Source organism: Moschus berezovskii, chromosome 20 (assembly GCF_049115385.1).
Source record: "Moschus berezovskii isolate FMDL1 chromosome 20, NW_MosBer_1.0, whole genome shotgun sequence".
NCBI lineage: Eukaryota > Metazoa > Chordata > Mammalia > Artiodactyla > Moschidae > Moschus > Moschus berezovskii.
In genome coordinates this window covers 66,426,567-66,450,058 of record NC_142479.1, presented here as the reverse complement: position 1 = coordinate 66,450,058, position 23,492 = coordinate 66,426,567, and the positions used below count along the sequence as shown (strand labels likewise).

The following is a 23,492-nucleotide window of genomic DNA, read 5'->3' as shown; positions in this document are numbered from 1 at the left end:
TCTCTGAGGAGATGAACTTTGAGCAGAGGCCTGAGTGAAGGGAAGGACAGAGCCATGAGATGAGGCAGAGGGAAAGCACTGTGGTACAGGGAGCAGTGGGTGCAAAGGCCCTGAGGCAGGAATGGGCACGTGTGCCTCTCAGGAGCATCAGGGAGGTGAGTGGGGCTGGAGCATGGAGCCGGAAATGAGGCTGGAGGGATGGGCCCCAGGATAAATGGAGCCATCGGGCAGGCCAGGCCAGGACTCTGCGTTCTGAGTGTGACTGTGTGAAGCTGGGTGGGGGGGGTTGATGGGAGTGAGTGGAGGGCTGACACAGTCTCATTCATCCTCTGGGTGCTGAGTGGAGAGGAAGACGCCGGGGTGGGAGTGGAAACTGCAGGCTGGGGATGGGGCTTTGTGGTTGGTTGCCTGGGAGGAGACAGTGGCCTCCTTCCCTGGCTCATTTCAAACTGAGGACCCAGGGACTTCTCTGGTGGGCCAGTGGATGAGACTCCATGCTCTCAGTGCAGGGGGCGCGGGTTCCATCCCTGGTCAGGGAACTAAGATCCCACAAGCCCCAACCAGGCTCTTGTGCTGTAACTACTGAGCCCATGTGATCTAGAGACTGAGCGCCCCAACTAGAGCAGCCCGCACGCAGCAACAAAAACCCAGTGCAGCCAAAATAAATTTAAAACAAAATAAAACAAGCAAACAAAAAAACCCAAACACACAAACTAAGGGCCAGTCAAAATCTCCCTGGAAACATGTCTGGCACATGTGCCGCTGTGGAGTCAGCTGTCATCGTCACCATGTGACCCAGACATAAACAATTTATTTGCACAAACTCCAAGAGGCTCCATTTAGCAAAGAGATCTTGGTGAAACCAACGGGAACCATAGGATCCCAACTTAACGTAAAAATGCCATAGGTATATGCGGGTGCGAGGTATGTCAGCACGGGGAAGAGGCTGCAAGGATTTAGACCAAAAGGCTAACAGTAATGAATCGCCTCTGCTTGGAGGGATCACAGGTGACTTTTTTCTTTTGTGTTTTCCTTTCATTCCCAAATTCCCTGCAATGATCACGTATTGCTTTTGTAATCATATAAAAACCCCCGCGAATGCTATTTTTAAAGCTATGTATAAAAATTTCAAGCATTATAAAATTTTTAATGTGTACAAAAGACATCTGGAAGATTGGGCCAGAGTGATGGATTCCGGGTGAGTCTACATTTTCTGAAGCGCACTTAAATTTTTTGGTTTTTGCATAATAAAACTGTTGCTTTTAACAAGGAATGGTATTGCACGTTCTGTTTCTGGACTTACATGAGGTCAAGGGCTCACTTCCCCACCTGCCCCTGGAGGTCCCTCCCTTCCCCCTCCCCCCTCCTTCCACCCCTCCCCCACCCCTCCTCACTACCACATTGGAGGGATGGGTGAGACAGGATGGGCTCTGAGGACACTCTGGGCTGTGAGGGTGTTGGCCCTTTCCATGAGACAACTCCACTTGGAGGACCCAGGGCTAGGCCTGCCCACCTGCCCTTGTGCAGTTACTCAGGACTCATTCCTCGCTCTTGGGGGTACTTGCTGCTCCCCTATGGTCTGAGGGTGTGTGTGCTCAGTTGCTAAGTCATATCAGACTCTTTTGCAGCCCTGTGGAGTGCAGCCAGCCAGGCTCCTCTGTCCACTGGATTTCCTAGACAAGAATACCGGAGTGGGTTGCCATTTCCTTCTCCAGGGGATTTTCTTGACCCAGGAATTGAACTCCTGCATTACAGGCAGAATCTTTACCACTGAGCCATCGGGGAAGCCCGTGGTCCGAGGGAGAAAGTGACAAAGAGGCTCTAATTCTAACTCAGACTCCCCTGATCTTTCTACTACTAGGCTTGACCTCTGGATTTCTAGGTTCATCTGCATTGTCCAATTTTAGCTAGCCTCCAGCTCAGCTGGTTTAGCTAGAATACGCTACATCCTCATCTTCCACATCCCACTCCCCTCCCCCCGCCTTCCATGATGTCTGGGACCCTGGCCTGCCTTCCCCAAGGATCCCATCACTGAAGCCACACCTGCCCCCCAGTGTTGCCTCTTCCACTGCTCACCCCAACACTGCTGCCACCCCCACCGCCCCTTCCCACTCCAGCTCCTTGGCTGTAAACTTCCACTCACCCACCAGGGGTTAGAGTTGAGCTGGTTCTAAACTGAGCTCTCTTTCCCCCAATTGCAATAGTCATGAATAAAGTCTGCTGTTTTTTTTTTTAATACTTATTTATGTGGCTGTATTGGATCTTAGTTGCATCATGCGGGATCTTTTGTTGTGGCACAGTAGCTGTGGTGCTCCAGCTTAGTTGCTCCTTGGCATGTGGGATCTTAGTTTCCCTACCAGGGATCGAACCCTGATCCCCTGCACTGCAAGGTGGATTCTTAACCACTGGATCACCAGGGAAGTCCCAGCAGCAGAGCATCTTTAAAGCCACGGCTTGGTGGCGGAGAGGATGATGGCTGTGGGAGGCGGTGTGGAGGGGACAGAGGGAGCCGGCAGCGGCTGGGACCAGGGGTAGCAGCAGAGGTGGTGGGAGAAGACCCAGTCGGGATTTAGTTTTGAAGTTGGTCCGACATGACTCATAGGGGGATTGGACGTGAGGGGTGAAGAGAGGACAGTGAGGATGAGTCCAGGGTTTCTGGTCTGCTTACCTTGGCGAGTGGAAGGGCCACTTTCTAGGGGAAAATCTCCAGGAAGAACAGGATTTGGCAGGAGGAGCATCAACAGTTCTGGCTCATCCAGTTGAAATGTAGGGCGTCCAGGGGGCAGCTGGACACTGCAGCCTGAAGCACAATGGTGCTGTCAGAGCTGGGGCTTAAATCTGGGGCCTGGGTGAGCTCACTGATGAGACAGTGTGGGAACAGAGAGGGACCAAGCCAGAGACCCCGGAGATCAGGGGTAGAGGGAGGAGCCGAGAAGGGGCCATTGCGGGTGGGTGGGGGGGGTGGACTGAGGGGGTGGGATAAAACCAGAAGCTGCCCAGAGAGTATTCCTGGGGGGCCTGGCCAGCGAGGTCCGTGCCGCTGCTGGGTCCAGAGCGAGCGGTGAAGACGGATGCAAAGTGGACACAGGGGAGTCTGACCCCCAGTGGAGGAGCAGAAGCCAGGAGGCATGGAACACGGTGGGGGAAGGGGACCCCGAGTCAGGAAAGGGGGGACAGGGCAAGGGGCCAGGATGGCAGAAGGGAAGTGCTCCAGAGGGAGGGGTTGGCTCTCAGAGGACTCACCTGGGAGGATGGAGAGGCAGGCTGTGCCTCGGGTGGGAGATAAGACGATGGGGGCAAAGGTGTCCTGAACTGACCGCGTCTCCATGAAACGTGAGTTAAGGTCATTACCTGAGAAGCCGGTGTGCATGAGGTGCTCAGCGTGTTGGAGGCAAGAAGGGAGGGAGAGAGGAGCCTCAGAGCAGGGAAAAGAAAATCTGCTCGTGAAGAATCATCGGACCTGGAGCTGCCCTCTCCCAGGCCACTGCTCCGTTCGCAGGCTCCTGGGCAGCTATGCTGGGGCCCCTCCTTCCAGCGAGGCTGGGTCGTGTCTGCACAGCTTGTGGGGTCTTAGTTCCCCCACCAGGGATAGAACTCCAGTCCTCGGCAGTGAAAATGTGGACTCCTAACCTCTGGATTGCCAGCACATTTCCCAGCCACCCTCATTTTGGGAGCCTGAGTGGACCTCTGTTTCCTGCCACCAAAACCTCCTACCTAGTGTCACCAACCTAAGGGACCGTTCCAGTCCAGGCTCTTATCCTGGTGCCACAGTGCTTTTACCAAATGTATCAGATGAGCTGCTCTGAAACCCATTGCCCTGGGAGGTTGGAGGAAGGAAATTTTGAGGCCAAAGATGAGTGGTTTTCAGCAGGGGTGTGTTAAAGGTTGTACTAAGAGAGGGCTGGGTACAGAGTGAGATGAGTGAGGCATTTGCCTGGGACACAATATTTAAGGGTGGAGCAGTAATCAAAGGAAACAAATACAATATTTTAAAAAACTTTATTAAAACAAATGATGAACAAAAAAATCCAAAATTTTAAACAAAGACAGGCCACTGTGTATTTTTCCCCTCCTCCAGCTGTCCTGGATCTTTGTTCCTGCACTTGGGCTTTCTCCAGGTGCTGCCAGCTGTCTGCGGTGTCTGAGCTTCTCACTGAGGTGGCTCCTCTTGTCGCGGAGCGCGGGCTCTAGGGCATGAGGGCTTCAGTGGTTGTGGCACAGGCCTGGGATCTTCCCAGACCAGGGGTCAAACCAATGCCCAGTGCACTGGCAGGTGGATTCTCAACCCCTGGACCACCAGGGACGTCCCCGTTGTTTGTTTTAGTAACCCCTACGTGGCTGTTGTGTCTCCAATTAAGTGAGTTTTATCTGTTGATGTTGGTAACCTAACAGCTTAGGAAATGTGGGACTTTGTGTATAGTCTTTTAAAAATTACTTTTTCCCCACTTGGGTCAAAACAGGGGAGGATATTTTCATAAATATACATGGGGTGCACGTGTTTTTTTTTTGGCTTTAGGCTTGGTTGGGGCACCACTTCCTCTAAAGCAAGGGAGAGGGAATTCCCCACTGGTCCAGGAGTTAAGACTTGGGCTCTCACTGCCGAGGACGTGAGTTCGATCCTTGGTCGGGGAAAGAAGCCACGCGCGGCCAAAAATAAATAAGTAAACAAAAAGATAAACAAATAAATAAAGCGACGGAGGAAGGCGAGCCCCAGAGGAAGGAAAATAGGAATAACTTGGCCCGCCCGCTCAGGCTGAGGCTCCTTCCCGCGTGACGTTCCCGCCGCGGCCAGCAGGGGTCACTGTGGGGCTGCCTCAGCGGGTCCGCCCGGCCGGGAAGGAGACCGCCTCTGCACCCGCGTTCCTGACACCCCATCGCTCACCGCCAAGGGCAGCTGACCCACTTGCTCCGCTCGGTCGGCGACAAGGTTATTCCTCAGCACAGAGCACAAAACAAAACGTCAGTCACTGCTCCTGTACCCGGTAGCCCCCTGCCTCCAGCCTGCCGCCCACCAGGACCCGGCGAGCCCTGCCCAGCATCACCGCCTCTGTTCAGACTTTTATCAGCCACCTCCTCAAGCAACACCCCTCCCCGACTATAGGGTGAATCACCAGGTGCCAATGTCCCCTCTTTGTGGGGTGGGCAGTGGAGAGAATCTTTCTCCAGGGCCGCGTTCCAGAAAAACTCCCATCTCCGAGGCCCCTTCACCAGTCTCTGATCAAGAGGTGACATGGGGAGGCCTTTTCTTTCTAGAGGCTACCCCCCACCTCCGACCGCAGACGCCCCTTCTTCTCTTGGTCACAACCACTGTGGGGACCACAGCCACACAGTCCCCACCCCCACCCAGACCCCTCTGGCTCTGGCTCAGTCTGAGCCCACCAGGGACCACGAGGCCCGGAACCTGGAAGTCTGGCAGCCTCTTCCAAGACTCCTCACTCATCTTAACCAGCTCCCCGCCTAGCCCCGCCCCCGCTGTCCTTCTCTTTGTTGCTTCCAATGACCTGGCGGTCACTTTGTCCCGGGCATTCCCACGTCCCCAGGACCATGGCGTGCATCCCTGTTCTCCTCATACCTGCCTCGCAAGACAGGCCTCATGTTCCCTCCTGTTTTAAATTAGAGGTGACCCGGGGCTCGGAAAGTCTGTGTGACTTGCCCAAGGTCACACCGCGTAGGGAGACAGTCCCTGCAGAGCCGGGCGCTCTGTCCCTGTAAAAGCCTTGCCCTCGCTCCCTCCTCTCCACCCCGCACGCGCCGCGCCTGTGTCGGTGAAGCGCCCAGCTCATTTTTGGCCCCAGGTACTGGTCTTGCTTTCTAAGAGCAGAGTTTATTTATTCCCTGGATTGCTATCCAGCACCTCTGCTGTGCCAGGTCCAGGCGGTGGAGGCTCAGCCTGCATTCAAGGAGTTCATGGCCCAGGGAGACGAGACTTTCCCTGTATGTCAGCTGAATCTTCCCAGGCAGCCGGAGCCCTCCCCAGGGGCAGACGCTGCTTCCTGCTTCCCCTGCAGCCCACCCCCGGGGTGGTGACCTCCCGGTAGCTCTGCTCCTTGGGGAGTTGTGCTGCTGACTGCTGCAGCCATCAGGGGTGGGGGCTGGGCAGGCCTGGCCTGAGGCTGTGGAGTGGGAGACAGAAGGGGCTGGGAGCTGAGGGTTCAGGGTGGTCCTGGGGGGTAAGGCTTGTAAGGGCAGACTTTCTCAAATGCCCACAGGCTGCTGCACCCATGAACCTCGAGCGGCAAGCAGGGTATGGGACACCCAGCTCAGGTCTGGAAGGTCAAGGCCTCGGCGTTGGCTTGCTTGGCTCACTAAACTAGCAGGACCTTCCTTTCCGAACATCTCTCCCTGGAGTCTTCCCTCGCTTATCCTATCTGCACCAGGGAGATTTCCAGAACAAAAGGTGAAGAGTCCCCCGGACATTACTCCCTTTCTGCCCCACCCCACCCCCAAGAGCCCAGCTTCCAGTCTGCAGCTCTGTGATCCCGACTGAACCGCCAGGGGGACCAGCCAAGGCTGAGCCGCAGGTGAGGGGGTACCCTTGGTGGGGAGGTCACCTTCCAAGAAAAATGCCCCGGTCTTGAACTCAGGATGGGGAGACAGAGGCGAGGGGCAGATGGCAGGAAAAGGCCAAATGAGCGTGCACAGACACGGGAAGAAGGAGTCTGTTTAATGACACGGCTGGGTCTGGTTACAAACGTCAGAAACTACAAAAGGAGGACAGGCAGTTACACGGACGGCTGCACGGAGATGGGACGGGGGCGGCAGGCACAGAAACCACAGCAGCAAAGCATCCTTGAGGATGACACACACGACCCAGGGGCACACATGAGTGGGGGATCCCCAGCAATGCCGACCTAGATGGACAGACAGGACCGACCGCCAGCTAGCAGCCAGGCGAGTGCCAGGATGAGACAGACGCATCTGGTCCCATCACCACTGCCCTGCCTGGCAGACAAGCAGCCTGGATTCCCTCCCGCTGTCTTAGCGGCAAAGGCAGATGGAGCCCGGCATTCCAGGTTTCTTGACCACGGCGCCTTCCCCCGCTGGCTGCAGTCACCCTGTCCAGAACTCCCGGCCCCCTCTGCCTGCCCCGGCCCATCTGGGGGCAAGTAAGGAAGCCACCTCCTTTTGTAGGGGGCAGAGGTAGGGCGCGCCAAAAACCTTTCTGCCTTGAGTGGAGAGCCGGGATGTGGGGAGCTGGTCAGAGAGAAGGGTCTGGGCTTTGCTGGCGAGCTACGTCGCCCCCGCCCCGCCACGTGGCCTTCTCTGTGCCTCTGTGGGACCCCCATGGTCTCTTCCAGAACACTCTGATCTCTGCCCAGAAGCTGCCAGGACCCCTCGGTGGGCAGAACCGAAGCCTCATACGTGCCTCTGGGCCCCACTGTCCACACTGTGAGATATGTATGTGTGTGTATATATTTATATAGAGATCGTATATAGAATATATCTGTGTATGCAGTAGGCGTGAGAGTGGTGCTCTAGATGAGTGATGTGGAGACCAGACCGGCGTGTGGCCAGGCAGATCGAAACAGGCCTCTTCGTTCCTCGAGTGACTCACAGACCTGTCCCTGATCCCCGCCGGTCTCTAACAGTGAGTAGAAAAGCTAAGAAGGGTGTGCCCGGCTCTTCAAGGAGGGAGGGTCCCCCATCCCCACAGGCCACCCGCTTTGGCGCCCTTGGAGTCGGCATCCGGGTAGCCGGTGTCACCTCCCGGTAGCTCCGGGGGGGGACTGTGGCCCAGGCGGAGGCAGCCTCTTTCCAGGAAGATGAGTCAGGGATTCTTCCAGCTTCCTTGGCACCCAGAGATGGAGGGTCAAGGAAGGTCTTCAGAACTCGGCCTTCTGCTCAAGGTGCTGCCAGGGACGGGGGAGAAGAAGGGGGTCCTATGGCCCCGAAGAGGGCAGCGTGGCCGGTGGGCTGTGGATGAGACAGAAGGAGGTGACAGGTTACTAGGGCCTCAGCGTGGGGCCAGGGGACCTTCACGAAGGGGCCAGGGGTCAGGGACTGGTGAGACAGACACTATCCTCCCGGAGACCCACTTGGGGCCCACTGCACCCAGCTTCTAAGGCCTCTCCTGCCAGGAACCTGCGGTACGACCTCCGCCAGCCCCCTGAACCTCAGACCTTTTTCTCTAAATCCTGAGTCCTGCCTGCAGCGCCCACCTCCGTGAGAACTGAGTGATGGAACTGCCTGAAAGTGTTTCACAAACTGCAAAGAACCACACAAACATGAGCGCTGTCCTCAGTTCTGAGATGCGCACACTCCCAGGTTGGCCTGCGATACCCCCTCGGGCCACCCTGGGTGTCCCCTTTGCACTCACCACCCCCCACCCCCACCGCCACCTCCTGACTACCCCCCATCAAACACACACACACACACACACTCACACACCCACACACACCCTTAAGCAGAGACAGTTCAGTAAACAGTGGCGTCTGGCCCGATATTGTGTCTCTGATAAGAGAGGCTGGATGGAGGCCTTTGAGAACTCTGCCCTGGAACTCCATCCCGCCCTCTGAACCCGTTTGGACCCAGCAGTAGTTGGGTCTGCAGGCCCTGGGCCCAGGGAGACACGCTCTCTTGGGGGTTACATCTGTGCCCCAAGGAGACCAGAGGTGGCACTCACGTGTGGAAAGGGAAAGCACCCCACCCTCAGAAACATTGGGTGCTGAGGCCCAGGAGGGCGCAGGGCCCCAGCCAGTCCCCACGGCGGCCCATCTCCATTGAGCCCACAGGAGCAGAAACGGGGGAGGCGGATTTCGGCGGTTTCCTAATGTTTAGGGTTTGGCAAGATTTCAGTCCCAGGGGTCTGGCTGAGGAAAGAGAGGGGAGGCGACGGGGCTTCGTGTCGGGAAATGCTGTCCATGTGGTTCTGATTCGCTCGCACCGGCCAGCTCTCTCTCCCCGGCCCTCCAGGCCCCTATAAAAAAGCCCTTTTCTCTAGAAGCAGGAAGTCTCCTCTCCTGGCTGTAAACAAGCTCATCTTTGGCGGCAGAGCCTGCCTGGGGAGAGGCGTGGGAGGTCAAACCCTCTTCCCCCTTCTGACCCTCTCCCGGCCCCTCCGGCCACTTCCGGAAGCTCTGCAGGCCCTGCCAGCACCTCCTGGGCAGGTAAAAAACCGCCTGCCGGCTTCCTGTCCATCCGCTCTGAGGTCTGGGGCCGGCCAGGGCCCAGCTGCAAACATCTGGAGCAGCCCCCTGGCTGTTGCCAGCAGTCCCCTAGGGCTCCGCTCCCTCGAGTGGTGCTGAGGCAGGGAAGGCAGCAGGAGAGGGTGTGGGCCAGGGTGGTCAGTGGCAGGAAGGCCGGGAGGCAGGGCCTCACCAGGCTGCCCTCGGAGGACCTGAGCTGCGCGGGGACGCCTGCGAGCAGAGGTCCGGCCGGCCCCGTGGGCCAGCTCCCAGCTCGGAGCCCCCGGGGGGGTGCGGGGGGACGCCGCCTCTTCCCTGGGAAACTGCTGGGACTGTTTCTCTCCAACGCGTGTCCTGAGCCTCTGGCTGACCCCTGCTTCCCATTCCCTTCCCGCCCCCGCGCCTCTCCCCTCCTCCCGCCTCCAGCCTGGCCTGGCCTCCGCCCTTCCATTGAGCTCCCAGAGCCCCAGCCCCACGGGGGCCCAGGGAGGCTGGAGTGTTCCCAGCCGCCACGTCTTGGGGCCAGCCCTCCCCGCGTGCTCCAAGTCAGCTGGAGTCACCCAGAGGCCGCTGGCCACCCTCTCAGAGCCCGTCCCTGGGGCCCTCACCCCAGAACTGGGAACGTGGACTCCGGACTCAGCCCGGAAGCAACCCTCCCCCAAACCCGCTCTGCTGGTGTGCGTGGGAGGGACACCCACGCTGGCCCCGAGTGGGCTCGGCACGTGCATGCATCCCCGTGATTCTCCTGGCTCCGGCCTGCTTGGAGGCCTTGGTGGGAGGGAGCATTGGTCAGCACGAGATGAAAAACAGCCCCATGTGATGGGTACCCAGGGAGGAAGTGGCCAGAGCTGGCCTGGGCCGCCTCTGGGCCTGACGAGCCAGCCTCCTGCCAGGAATCTTCTGAGCCTCTCTTCCTGGGGCAGCCTCGGTCTTGGGGTGCTCTGCGTGGCCCCCCAGTTCTAAGGGATGGGGAGGCTCTGCCCAAGGAGAATCTGTCTGGGGCCCTCGGCATGAGTGGGCCTTTTCCTATCGTGCCTCTTCTTCTCTGTGTCCACCCCAGAGCCACCCTCCCTGGGAGGGTCCCTGCCCTGGAGGGTGGTCAGCCCCTGGGCGCCAGGAGAGGTGGGAGGCCAGGGGACAGGGGAGGACACGGCAGGGAGCACTGCCTCCTCACGTGGTGGCGTTGGGGACCTGCTGTACCCAGCCCACTTCCTTGTAGGCAGCGGTCACGTGGCTGTAGATGAGGCCACGAAGCTTGGCCCAGGCTCTCTGCGTCTCTGGGGGGAAGTCATTGGCAAATTCCTCGGCAATCACCTCCAGGATGACTCCAGAGAGGATCTGAGAACGAAGAGAAGGAAGGGGGGAGTGAACCCCAGGTCCCCTCCTCCCCCTGAGCCCCCAGAATCCTGTGGTTGGCTGAGGGCATCATTCATGACACAGCACCTGGCAACTTTGGGAATCAGACATCCTCAGGGCCCAGCCCCATCCTGCTGCCCCTCCCGGGACAGCCACGCCGGGGGACGAGGCTGGGTGGCTCCCCCCGGCTGTCGCTGACCATGAGGCTCGGGAGCCGAATGGGGACCCACCTTGAAGTACACGGGCTCCACCTTGTGCTTGAGGGCATGGGCTTTGCCCACCAGGGCGAGGACAGAGGACACCTTCTCGGGGTCGTGCAGGTTCTCCACCACCGTGTTGAGGGCCCCCATGACCCGGCAGGCGTGCTTCCGCAGCTGCGGGCTCCGCTCCATTTCCAGGGGCTCCTCCATGTGCTTGAACTGGCTGAAGTACTGCTTGGCTGACGGGAAGTTCACAAAGAACCTGCAGGAGGCAGCAGGTGGGCGCCGAGCAGGGGGTGGCCTTGGGCCCCACCCTGAAGTGCCCGGATGATGGCGGGGGCAGGGGGGGCCCAGGAGGGGCAGCAGGATGGGGCTGGGTCCTGAGGGTGTCTGGTTCCCAAAGCTCCCACAGCTGGGAGAGGGTGATGGGGGAGAGGCAGGACCCACTCCCACGCCACCACGTGCAGCCGTCCCTCAAACACCGGCCTTTCCTCTGGCTGAGCTGGTTGACCTGAAGCCCCTCCCTGGGTCCTGGCCTTTTCCATCAGTCAGATCTGCACGTCCTCTCCCAGGCCTCTGCCTTCCTTGCTTCCCAAACACCACACGCTTTTCAAGGCCTGCTCCAGTCGCAGGTGAGAGGGTAAGAGCCTGCCTTCTGGGAATTACGGGCTGGTGTTGATCTGGGGAGCAGTTAACTTTTCTGAGCCTCAGTTTCCTCATCCACGAAATGGGTGTCACTGTTCCTTTCTTGAGAGTCCTTGTGGGATGTTGGGAGGAGGCAACGAGAGCTCCCCGGCACAGTGTGGATGCAGGGTGCTCAGTGAAGGCCTTTGTTATGATAAGGTCAGAGCTCTCTTCCTAAACAAAGGAAGGCCCCAGCTGTGACTTAACTCCAGTCACGGAAGGGAAGGGAAGACATGAGACTCAGTCCTCCTCCCAGAGCCGTCCTTTCCCTCTTCACTACCCCGCCTCCCTCCTCAGCCTGCAATAAACAGTCATCAGTTGATTTAATTAAAGATATCGCTTGATGTCACCTGCCTGGTGTGGTTCTGTAAGTCCTTCCCGTCTGTCTGTACATCTGACCTCTCCAGCCAGTCTGTGCACACCTTGGGGCAGACCCCAGGGTGATCTACTCCTTCCCTCTCGGGTTTATCTGCAATTGTCTCAGTTCGGTTCAGTTCAGTCGCTCAGTCGTGTCAGACTCTTTGCGACCCCATGAATCACAGCATGCCAGGCCTCCCTGTCCATCACCAACTCCCAGAGTTCACTCAAACTCATGTCCATCGAGTCAGTGATGCCATCCAGCCATCTCATTCTCTGTCGTCCCCGTCTCCTCCCACCCCCAATCCTTCCTAGCATCAGACTCTTTTCCAGTGAGTCAACTCGTTGCATGAGGTGGCCAAAGTATTGGAGTTTCAGCTTTAGCATCAGTTGTCTAATTCCCCCCAAATATCACATTCACTATGCAAGAGTCCTGGGTTCTGTCCCTGGGTGGGGAAGATTCCCTGGAGGAGGGCATGGCAACCCACTCCAGTATTCTTGCCTGGAGAATCCCCATGGACAGAGGAACCTGGCAGGCTACAGTCCAGGGGGTGCAAAGAGTCAAGACACGACTAAGCACACAGTACGTCACGTTCACTGGGTCGCTCTCCAGCTCAGAAACATTCCGTTGCTCACCATTGTCCTACCGGACACAGTCAAAACTCCTTAAGATTCCAGGCTTCTTAGAAACTGTCCCACACCTGCTTCTCCAACATGGGGTCCATATTCTGTCCCTATGCTCCAGCCCGACAGCTTCACTTAGCATCGGTAAAAGATTCATCAGGTGAGCTGGCCTGTCCTTCCACACAATGGACCACCTCCCTCCTCCTTTCCCTGTGTCAGTCGGGCCTCTCCTGGAGCACACAGCCTGGCCCAGGATGACTGTTTTCCTTCCAAGGCCATCAGTGGGTTCCCTACCACCTTTCACGGCTTTTTCCCTTTCTACCCGTACGGGTCCCACAGCCTCAGAGCAGAGCCCGGGTCTCACGCACCCTCTGACCCTTCACCCTGGCCCAGGGCCCTGTGGTTTGCAGGATGGTGGTGATGACATTCGTGTTCCATCTCCTAGTCGGGACAGGGAGGTACGTGGCCAGACTCAATCAGAACTTATGTAACTTAACTGAAGCCTCAGAAAAAGGATGGACTGTCTCGGACATGTTTTTCTCAGGGTGTTTTCACACCTTTGGAGGGCCCCCTTTGTGATCGGAGAGAACTGGTAATTTGCTGAAATGACCCTTTGGGGCAGCTCTCAGATCTGAGAGCTGCAGTAGATGAAGGGAGAGCATCTGGCCCCCGCCACCCTTTCAGGCGACGAGGAGACGGAGGCTGGCCGGGGAGTGAGCAGGACACAGTCCACATGGAGAGCTGGGAGGGCCCCTCTCAGAAGCCAAGCGTGACCTTGGGCAAATCGTTTCACAGCCTTCTGTCTGCAAAGTGTGAGAGGAGTCCCCGCACCCCTGCTCGCTGCTTCACAGATACACGGGTGAGGACAAATGAGGTGATGGGTCTGCAAATACACTGGAAAAAAGCATCATAGTGAAGGACAGCTGTGAAACATGCAGTCTGGCTTTAAATGGGGAATCTCTGACTTTGGAGCTCTTAACACGGCAATAAGAATACTAATTTCTACTTGGCTGGTGAACAACAACATGCAGAGCACGTGCACTTGTCATTTCCTTTAACGCCACAACCAAGTGGGTATTATGATGAGGAGGTAACAGGGACTATTTATTGAGCGCTTACTATATGATCTCAATCCTTGGGAGGCCGTCCTCAGGTTGGCACTGTTTTTATCCCCATATCCTCAATGAGGAATTGCTGCCCAAGGTTGCCCAGCGGAGTGGGTAGCAGGACCAGGAAGGAGCCGGAGCAGCCCCCACTTTCATGACTTCCCCAGTCCACCGCAGACGTGGCTCTGCTGGGGATGGTGGCCTGGGACCCAGTGGGTCCACTGCCCAACCACACCCAGTGCCACGTTACGGCCCCGAGGAAGGACAGTCCTGCTGGGTCCCTCTTCTGAGTCATGAGAGTCTAAGGGCCTGAGCTCTGCTCCTTCATCCTGGGGTCTCTCCCGGGCCCCCGTGCTTACTCCTGACCCTCTCAGTCCCAGCCTGCGCTGCTGCTGGAAGAAGCCTCAGCGGCCAGCCTTGGGGAGTTTCTCAGCTTCCAGAGGCTTCTGGGCTTCCAAGAGAGCCTGAAATAGGCCTGTCTGCGTGAGGGGGAAGGCGGCAGTTACAACTGGGAGGGGAGCCTTCCTGGAGCATGGGGCTCCCTCTTGGTCTCCTCTGGCAGGGAGAGGACGGATGGGGTCTGGGCGGCCCCTCTGCTACCTTCCTTGTGGCTGCTGCCTCCTCAGGGTGTGAGACTGGCCCCAGGGCTACTGTCTCGGGCTCCACCTGGTCTGTGGATGGCCCGTGAAAACAGGAGGTGGTCAGGACAAAACTGGGGGGATGCAGGATCTGGGGAGGAGCCTGATATGAGAAGCTTATCAGTCTTGTCCCCTAACACCGCCCACCCTGGGGCAGAGAGCAGGTGCAGGAGTGAAAGAAAAGGGAGGCTGGTGGGATGGGGGCTGAGGGAGGGTCTGCTCCACCAGCTTCTCTCCCAGGCTGGGCTGGGCTCCGGGCAACCGAGGTGGGATCAGGTGAAGTGTAGCCAGCGGTTATCAGCAAGCCAGATCTAACTGCTATCTTGGTCTTCTTCTTGGATTAATTGTGGGCCTGGGCACTTGGTAAAGACCTCCCCAGCCCAACCCAGTCCCCTCTGAGAAACTAGCTCCCCCCAAGGAACTAGAGGGGCACAGAGAGAGAAAGAAAACCTTGCCAAGAGCTCAGACTCTCCAGAAACACCTCGGGGTTCAGTTCCTTCCTCGGCAATTCCCCACCCCCCTTTCCTGGGGAAGTTGGGAGGGGTCCCAGGAGCGGAATTGTGGACACATCTCCTGGGCTGTGCTTAGTCGCTCAGTCGTGTCCGACTCTGAGACCCCATGGACTGCAGCCTGCCAGGCTCCTGCCCATGGGCTTCTCCAGGCAAGAATACTGGCTGGCCCTGCCCTCCTCTACATGTCCTTATTGGCAAATGGCAGGGTGTCGGGACAAAAAATAGCCATGGTCCTGTTAACCTCACCTCATTTCCTCCTGGTGACCCGTGTGGGTATCCGCGTGCACCCTGAGGCCTCAGTGCTGAAAGCCGCCCCCCGGGGATGCAGTCTGGCGCATCTGTGACTCTGCGACACACCGTGTGGGTGCTCGATTGTGCAGAGATGGCTTGGGGACCTGAAATCCCCTCTTACCTTCCCCACCACCCTGGCTGTTTCTGAGCCTGGGAGCTGCCCGAATAGCTGTCTCTTCCTTAGGCGCCCTCCTGGAACTCCTCAAGAGTGCTGCTTGCTCTTTTTTTCCTCCAAAATCTGTTTCTAAGTTGGAATCAGGGCACATCATTATGGAGCTGGGTAGGTCCCAGGCTTGGGGGAGGCAGAAGGGAGAGAGTGTGGGAGAAAAAGAGGAGCCAGAGATGGGACCAAGCCTAGGAGACAGGCATGCACTTCAACTGTCCTTTCCAATGGAAGGTTTCACCCCATCTTTAAACCAGAAGACTGCCCCGATCTGTCCTAGATTTGATAGCTTCCCTCTGCCAAGGACAGACGGTTGGGAGTGAGTGTGGGTCTGGGGCCTCCCTGCCCGCACCCCCAGGGACCAGCATGTGTGGGAAGAGAGCAGTTATCTGGAGCTGGAGTCAGGTACTAAGCTTGTGCACTCTGTGGGAATCATGCATGTGCACCGGCTGGTGTGTAGGAGCGTGAATAACAGTGTCACTCTGGGTGTGCATCCCTTGGGGGCATGTGGTTCCTGAATGACCCCTGAGCCCAAGACCCACGACCTTTCCTCCCCAGACCTGGGGTTCAGGATGGGGCCCTGTCTCCTGAAGCTTCTCCCTTTCCCTCCATCAAACTCAGCAGGGACCGTATCCGAGGGGACTGTTGACTTCTCCACTCACCTGCAGCTCACCTGGGAGCTCCCTGCTGGCCTGGCCCCTGGGGGCAGGAAGGGACCAGCTGGGAAAACGGGACCTCTGGGGTCCACTCCTTCTGACCTCTATTCTTTTGCCCTTTGCGCAGCCCTTCCAAGTCTCTGAATAGGGAAAGGGGCTGAGCTGGAGAAAAGGGTTTACTCCTCTTTGTGCTCTCTGGCTGATCCTCAGTTTTCTTGTCTCTAGAATGGGGAGCCCCCACGACCCCCATTGGAAAGGCCGCAAAATGTGTGTCCAAGACAGCTGCGGGTGGCTGGGGTCGCGGCGAGGAAGGCAAGGCTGGCTGAACCAGGAGTTCTGAGGCCCGGGAGAGGAGGGGGATGGAGGTGCCTTCTTTCTGTGTCTGGTTCCTAGTTCCTGGTGAGCCCCTCGTCCAGAGCTAGGAAGGGCTCGGCCAGGGCTTCGCCCACCCCAAGCCGCCCGAGGCTACCCGCAATTCCCCGACCGGCCCGGGCCCCGGTCGCAGCTGGGAAGGTGGCGCCCGAGCTCGGACCCGAAGCCGCTGCCGCCTTCCGTCCCCCGGGCCCGGCCGGGCCGGGCGACACCTACCTCACCAGGATGGCCACCCCCACGTCCTCGCAGTTGGCATACAGCCGGGCCCACGTCGCCTGCACCGCCTTCCTCTCCGCCTCGGACAGCTCCTCGCTCCGCTCCCTGCGCTCAATCTCCATCTCGCCCGGCACTTTCTCCATGAGCAGCTCCAAGCCCGGCCCGGCCTCGCTCGGCGGCGGCGGGGCGCGGGGCGCGGGGCGCGGGGCGCGGGGAGCCGGGGCCGGCTGCGTGCGCGGCGGGCGGCCGAGTGGTAGAGCGCGCCGGAGGGAGGGAGCGTGTCTGTCTGTGCGCGCCGGGTGTGTGTGTGTGTGTGTGTGCGCGCGCGTGTGTAGGGTATATGTGCAGGGGGCGGGGGACCGCGAGCGGGGGGCGGGGATGTGGTCTGCTGGAAAAAAATGTGAAAAAACATAAATCCGCCCCAAACCCCCAAACCCGTGTCCGTGAGCCAATTCTGGCAAGGTGAAGCCTGGGCGGGGTGGGGGCGACGCGGCCGGCGCCCGCCCGCCCTCCAGACCGGAGTTTGATGGCCGGGCGGGGCTGGGGCGTAGGTGTGGCGGAGGTACTGGGGGTCCCGGGAGGAGGGGGCTGGCAGTCACCGGCCGCGGGGCCGCGCGGGCCGCACCGGAGTGCGCCGCGCTGGTGCGGGTCTGGGGGCGTGTATGCACCCTTCCCGCCAAGGGGAGCTGACTCTGAGTCAAACACTCCCGGGCATTTGCAGCGTGGCCGCGAGCCCGAGGGGCCGGACGCAAGCCCCTCCGCAGTGCCGCGGTGGGAGCTGAGCTCCGGCTCGACCCCGGCCGTCCCCAAGCCAGCCGCGGGGCCCTGGCGCCACCCCCAGCGCTCCGGACCCCAGACTCCGAAGGGTTTGGGACTGGGGTCATCTCCCTGCTCCAACACCTTACAGGAAAACCCCGGTGCGGGGACAGGAGGGCGGCTGTCGAACTTGAGCGGCCAAGAGGCCCGAGCCCCTCTTTCCTTCCCGCCAGCACCCCTCCCCCTCGATGCACGCACGTGGCCTCAGAAAGAAGGCCCTGGAGGCCCTGGGTAACTTACCAATGAAACAAGCAGGCCAAAACCTGGCACTCCCCTATTGCTGGCCCTGGAGGAACAAAGTATGAAGGCGAGGCAGCCGACTGGGCACAGGGGCCCTGTGTTGGGGATGGCAGGATGTCAAGAAGTCCTGGGGAGGGCCAGGATGCTGGAGCCATCTCAGCTGCCAGGGCCTGGGTTAGGGAGAGGTTCTGTGGGTGGAGAAGACAAGTCCTGGTGGGCTTCTGAGGGAGGCGCAATTGGACCAGAGGTGGGGACTGTACCTCTGAGAGCCACCCGTGTGGTGGGGGTCCCGCCTCTGACTCCCAGTTGAAGCCAGAGGCTGCAAGCATCTGAAAACTGCGAGGGCACTTGTCGGGTGTGTCCAGTTCTCCCTAAGACTTCCTGGTGACCCTGCCTTTCCAACTCTATGTCTACTGCTCAAATTTTGCAAGAGGCGTAGTTTGGCTCTTTAGCTTTGGTTGATGTGCTTCTTTAAAAAATCATGTTTCCAAGTAGAGTGCCCTGGCACAGCCCCAGGTCTGGGCCTTGATGGAGTCCAGGGTCCAGGTACCTTGCTGGAACCCTGGGCAGGAGGTCTCTTGCCACCAGGTCTCCGCTGAGGGAGGGCAGTGCCAGTGCCCTCCTCTGGGGGTCTTGGAGAGGGATAGAGGAGAGTGGGTGGGCTCAGCTTCTTAGGCCACTCTAGACCCATGAACTTGCTTTTGATCTGTGCTCCACATGTGGCCTGGACCAAGGCAGAGCACGCTGTGTTGGGCCACCTCAGAAACTCCTCCGAGGGCTTCCCACAGCCAGTGCAGTGGCTTTCCAAACGGCGGCCCAAGAGGTTCCCCTGGGACGTGGACAGAAAGTAGGAGAAATTTACTTTTATCTCAACCTTTACAAGTTTTGTGCATGTCTCTGGTGGCAGGACTGTATTTTCACAGTAATATGGTGTATAATTTATGTCCATATAATTCCTTTATGAGTGCACCCATATGTTTCTTTCATGAGTGCACACTTAAATTCTGCTTTTTACTCAAGAGGGTATGTAATTGGAAGCGTTGGGTGAGGACTGTCAGGAGGTTAGAAGTGAACCATTTACCAAGCCCTTCACTCCCTAGCCTCCCTTGTCTTTCTGGCTTCATCATCTATATTCTTCCTCTCTCTTCCTCCCCTCCTGACACCTCCCCTGTGACATCATGGCTCCACCAATACTCGAATTCCAGTTGCTGGAACAAGCCTTGAGTTTTCACGCCTGCAGCCCTGGCAGAGTCTTCTGTCTCGGGGCCCACTCTTCCCTGAGCCCCTGCAAATTCAGCCAAGATGAGAGAGCCCAACTTCTCTCTGAAGTGTCTCCTGATGCTTGTAATTCCCAGAGAGTTCTGTAGGCGTCTTTAATCGCCTCAGTCTCTCCGCGGTGGGTGGTGGCCATTTGTTTAACTTGCCAGGGAGTTTGTTTTAGACTCTAAGCCCCTAGAGGGCCAGGCCCAGGGCTTAGTCATATCTACATCCACAACAGACAGAGTGCGATTTACCCGGCCACTGGGGGGACAACCTGGGCCCAGTGAGGTTAATCAGGCTTCACAAGGTCAGGTCTGCTGACCCCACTAATCAGCTTGAGCCTCCTAATCCATCGCCAGCAGGAACTTCAGGACGGAGGGCAGGGGCTCGGGAAAGCTGGCAGGGGCCATCTTGGCCTTCTCCTGCAGACTCGGTCTGGAGGGGATGGGGCAGCTGAGACATGTGCACCACCCTTTTCCTGCTCAGCACCTTGGCCATGCTCTGGCGCCGCCGATTTGCCAACCGGGTCCAACCGTGAGAAACTCACTGGGCCACGGGCTGGGGTGGGGGTAAATGATTGGGCTGAAGGTGGGCAGGGGCTGCCTGGACTCGCAGGGAGGCTGGGAGGGACTTGCTGGGGAGCCCTGAGAGGCTTCCCCTTGGAGTAGGGGGCACTCGGAGTTCTTTGAAGATGCTGGCTGTGGCCTCTGGTCCCCAGAACCCATGGCTTAGGTCTTGCAGAGAAGCAGGAGAAGGGTCTGGGGTCCAGGGTCTGAGCTCTGGGATCTGGGTGTTGCCCACAGCTCTGCCGACCTCTTTTCCCTCCCGCAGAGAGCCCAGTGGAGTCGACGGGGCAGTTTCCGGCAGCAGCTTGGAAACAGACCTCCAGTCCTCAGGCAGGTAAGGCAGAAGAGCCTGGGGTGGAGCAGGGAGGGCGTCACGAAGGAGGCTGCCACTGTCCCTAGTCCCTGCCCAGGCCCTGGGGTGTACGTGTGTGTGTGTGTGTGTGTGTGTGTGTGTGTGTGTGTGTGTGTGTGTGTGTGTGTGTGTGTGTGTGTGTGTGTGTGTGTGTGTGTGTGTGTGTGTGTGTGTGTGTGTGTGTGTATGCGCTCCAGGCCCTGGGGTGTACGTGTGTGTGTGTGTGTGTGTGTGTGTGTGTGTGTGTGTGTGTGTGTGTGTGTGTGTGTGTGTGTGTGTGTGTGTGTGTGTGTGTGTGTGTGTGTGTGTGTGTGTGTGTGTGTGTGTGTATGCGCTCCAGGCTGGCGCCTCACCGCAGCTCGCCTGTTCCCTGTGTGCCTACTGGGTAGGCTGAATGTCTGTTTTCTCCAGCTGGGTATGGGAGTCCCAGCCTCCCTCTATGGACCCAAACTGTTCTGTCTTGCGTGTCCGAGTGTGGGGTGGTCCCCAGCCCGCCCCGCCCCCACGTTGGGAGGCGCAGGGGGAGAGAAAAGAGGGAGGAGGCAGCGGCTCTGCGATGCTCGGCCTGCCTTCCCTTCCCCCTCCCTCTCCCGCGGCCCCCGCCCAGCCTCGGCAGCTCCACTGCCTGAACCTCCAGCAGGATTCGCGGTCCGGTCCCCAATAGAAGGCGCGGGAGGCGCATGACGTCACCGGCACCGGGTGCCATTGGCTGGGCAGCCCCTGCGGGCAGGACGCTGTCTCCAGTGGCCAGAAAGTTAACTCTTCCCTCTTCTGAAGCCATGTGGCCTTTAGAAGGGGTGAAGTTTGGGTGGGGGCAACGTCTGGAGTTTTCCTTCCCCGGGTGACTAGTGTCCTTTGATGAGAGGGGCTCTGTGCCCAACAATACACTGAAAAATCGACCAATATTTGTTAAGGACACACTGTGGGAAATGTTGGTCTGTGCCTGCGGGCCCACCTGATGTGGGGGCCTAGCTGAAGAGGGACATTCTCTCCTGTAACAGCTTCTTCTGACCCCTGGCACCGCTTCTCTTACTCCCCGTGAAAGACAGAGTGTGATAGCCTTGGGCCGCGGGGCCCCTGGGAGGAGGCTGTCTCCTCAACAGGGCTCAGATGGCTGAGAAAGGCAGCATGTGCAAGCGTGCCTGTCTGCGTGCCCCGTGTCTCGTCCAAGGTGTGGGGGAACGTGCCTGCGGTGTGACCCCTAGACAGGTCGAGATGGGCAATAGAATGTGGGTCTTTTTCGGTGTCTCTGCCCTGACTTTCAGTCTTTGGATTCCCCTAGGTTTGGAATGTCAGAATCACGTTCCCTACCTCCTCTGGGTCCCCAGGAAGCCCAGGGCCTGTGCAGGAGGCAGAGTCACTTCTGTGGTGCCCTTCCTCTTAGTTCCCCGACTGGGGACCCAGCCTGCACGCCCTGCACTGGCAGGCGGTGTCTTAACCACTCGTCCTCCAGGAGAGTCCCCTGGTCCTCACTGTTGGGTTTGGGTCTAGTGTGGGGCAGGCATGCGTGCTCAGTCAACCCCATGGACTGTAGCTCACCAGGCTCTTCTGTCCATGGGATTTTTTGGGCAACCAGAGTGGGTTGCCACTTCCTCTGCCAGGTGATCTTCCCGACCCAGGGAATCAAACCCATGTCTCCTTCATTGGCAGGTGGATTCTTTACCACTAAACCACCAAGGAAGCCTGGAGTGGGGCAGCCTGAGTTTAAATCCCACCTCCCCTCTTACTGAGAGCCTGTGGGCGAATTATGTAATATTTTATTTATATGTAAACTGAGATTAATAACAGAGCGGTTGCAAGGTTTCTGTGAGGTTTGAGTGAGATAACCATTATAATGCACTGGGCACAGAGTAACTGCTCAATTAACACCAGGTTCTCTCTTCCTGTTATAAGATCAGGGCTTTATCCTTTCCCGGGGGGCTTGCTCTCATGCATTAACTCACTTAAAAGAGTCCCTGGCTCCAGAGGTTCAGCACTTCAAGTACTTCTGGCTCTTGTCAACACTGCAGGAAACTGAAGGACAGGGAGATGGAAATGACTTGCTCGAGGTCATCCGCCCAGTTTGTGGTTGATGTGGGACTGGCAGGTCTCTGACTTTCCATCTCCTCCACATGAAATGCCCCTGGAGCTCCTATCAGGAGAGAAAAGGCCAAATCTGGGACCATCTGGCCAGGCCTGGTCTGCTGTGGCCTTGCCAGGACTGTTAACTCCTTGGGACTCAGCTAACTGGAGAAATTGGCCTCCCATCTACCCCTCTTGCTGACAGCGGCTCCACGGAGGGCTGGCTTGGGGGCGGGAAGTTGGGGGGGGCGGTGGTAGATGGGAAAATTCTGTTCTCCAATTCCACTGTCATTAATTCCACTCTGGGGGGCTCCTGCTCCTCTATTGTAGGGTGAATCACTAGGTGCAGGGCTGGGAGAAAAAAAAGACTGGAAACAGGGGCGGGTCATCCCCTCCAGTCCTTTGACTCCGTGTTCTTTCCTGTTTAGGGAGAAAGAACCTCTGAAGTAAGCCCTGATCTCTTGAGGCGGAGCTCAGCCCCAGGGCCTGGGATCAGCTGGCCACGGCAGGTATGGCAGGGTCTGCAGCCTTGAGGGCAGAGGGCAGGGCTGGGGACAAGGCAGGAAGGACACAGAGTCCATAAGGCCTGGCCACGTGGGAGCAGATCAGGCTGTGGTCATGACGGAGGTTGAGGGTAGGAGGGTGGACTTCTTCCGGCGGCTTCTACCCAGAGCCTGTTGTGTTCCAGGTCACAACATAAGGGTTAGTTTTAAGAGAACGAGGGGTCATCTCAACAGCATTTTCTAGACCTGGGGATGAGGTGGTGGTCCTGCTGGGGGCCTGAGGGCTGTCTAGAGGACTTCTCAGGGAGAAGTGGCACTCTGGGATGTCCACTCTGAGATACAAGCCCCCGCTCTGGGATGGGAGAGCCAGCCCATCAGCTTGGTTTTTTCTTTCAGCTCAAGTCCTGGTGTGTCCCCCACCCCAGAAGGATGATGTGCTGGAAGCAGCAGCTGCAGGAGGGGGACCAGGGAAAGCAGTTGTTGAGAAGGTAGACTCCCCTTTCGGCCTGGACTGCTGGTCTGCACTGCCCCAGGCCCTGGCGTGGGGCTCCTGGAGAAGCGGGCCTGGTCAGGCAGGCAGGAGGGGTGGAGGAGCTTGAGGAAGGACAGGCTCCCTTCCTCAGAGGCCACCCAGAGAGAGGGACTCAGTGGGGTGCCCCAGCCCTGTTAACTCTGGGGCAACTCTTGCCACCTGGGGCGACGGGAGGGAACAGTAAGGAGTGAGGAGACTCCAGAAGTGAGGGACAGCGGTGGCTCACGTTCGCCAAGGAGGGGCTGCCTGTCGTCCTCTGCTGAACCCTCACAATAACCCATGGAGGCTGGTCACGCGATCACCCACGGTTCAGAAATGAGGAAACTTGCAGAGAGGTTCGCTGACTTACCCAGTGTCACCCAGCCAGAAAGTGGGGGACCCCAGGCTCATAAGGGGGCGGGGGTGCAAGCCTCCTGAAACCACCTGGAATCTGCAGCTGCTCAGCGGAGGAAGTGGTTTCGCTGGTCTGGCCACCCATCGCTGGCAGCTCAGCTCGTCCAGGGCTGTGTGGTGTCACTTGGCGGTGGTGGCACTCATGTCCTGTGACATTTGCCTCTGCCTGGCCCCCAGAGCTCACCCTGCTGGCGCCTCTGCTGAAATGATCACTAGGAAGGGCAGGCTGGGTCGATGAGGTGTCTGCCTGCAGCTGGATGGAAGCAACCCACAGCCTGTCCTCGCGGTGTGCGTGCGTGTGTGTGTGTGTGTGTGTGTGCGCGCGCGCGTGCATGCATGCGAGCCTGTGTTCCAACCGGGCAGTAGCGTGTGGGAAGGGAGAAGCGTGACACTTGTTTTTGTCAGTCTGCTGACTGCTCAGTAGCGGTGGCGGTGGCCTCCTTTGCCCCCAGCTGCTCTGCCATTTCTC

At 58.4% G+C, this 23,492-nt stretch overlaps 2 protein-coding genes across 3 annotated transcripts; one reads left to right on the top strand and one right to left on the bottom strand.

Annotated features, from left to right (window-relative positions):
- Positions 1–6,645: 6,645 nt before the first annotated feature.
- On the bottom strand, positions 6,646–16,589 carry CYGB (cytoglobin). 2 transcript variants are annotated; one of them, XM_088829314.1, is made up of 4 exons: positions 16,301–16,589; positions 10,712–10,943; positions 10,326–10,463; positions 6,646–7,914 (listed from the first exon to the last, which is right to left on the bottom strand). In XM_088829314.1, the coding sequence occupies exons 1-4, from the start codon at positions 16,441–16,443 to the stop codon at positions 7,843–7,845; spliced, it is 585 nt and encodes a 194-aa protein (XP_088685440.1). In that variant the 5' UTR covers positions 16,444–16,589; the 3' UTR covers positions 6,646–7,842. The 2 variants fall into 2 exon arrangements, with proteins under 2 accessions (XP_088685440.1, XP_055264488.1); XM_055408513.2 differs by having other exon boundaries at positions 10,300–10,463; positions 16,301–16,556.
- A 2,058-nt stretch (positions 16,590–18,647) lies between these two features.
- PRCD (photoreceptor disc component) lies at positions 18,648–22,588 on the top strand. Its single transcript, XM_088828573.1, has 4 exons — positions 18,648–19,150; positions 19,448–19,516; positions 22,024–22,104; positions 22,495–22,588. Exons 1-3 carry the CDS (start codon positions 19,077–19,079, stop codon positions 22,043–22,045), a joined length of 165 nt encoding a protein of 54 aa, XP_088684699.1. The 5' UTR covers positions 18,648–19,076; the 3' UTR covers positions 22,046–22,104; positions 22,495–22,588.
- Positions 22,589–23,492: the final 904 nt, after the last annotated feature.

What these genes read in the sequence shown, in the direction of transcription:
- CYGB (XM_088829314.1), bottom strand. Translation starts at nt 16,443, where the DNA reads ATGGAGAAAGTGCCGGGCGAGATGGAGATTGAGCGCAGGGAGCGGAGC. An exon ending in TGGAGCCCGTGTACTTCAAG is followed by an intron (nt 10,464 to 10,711) that starts GTGGGTCCCCAT and finishes CTTCGTTCTCAG; the next exon opens with ATCCTCTCTGGAGTCATCCT. An exon ending in CCTACAAGGAAGTGGGCTGG is followed by an intron (nt 7,915 to 10,325) that starts GTACAGCAGGTC and finishes TCTCATCCACAG; the next exon opens with CCCACCGGCCACGCTGCCCT.
- PRCD (XM_088828573.1), top strand. Translation starts at nt 19,077, where the DNA reads ATGTGCACCACCCTTTTCCTGCTCAGCACCTTGGCCATGCTCTGGCGC. An exon ending in TTTGCCAACCGGGTCCAACC is followed by an intron (nt 19,151 to 19,447) that starts GTGAGAAACTCA and finishes TCCCTCCCGCAG; the next exon opens with AGAGCCCAGTGGAGTCGACG. An exon ending in GACCTCCAGTCCTCAGGCAG is followed by an intron (nt 19,517 to 22,023) that starts GTAAGGCAGAAG and finishes TTTCCTGTTTAG; the next exon opens with GGAGAAAGAACCTCTGAAGT.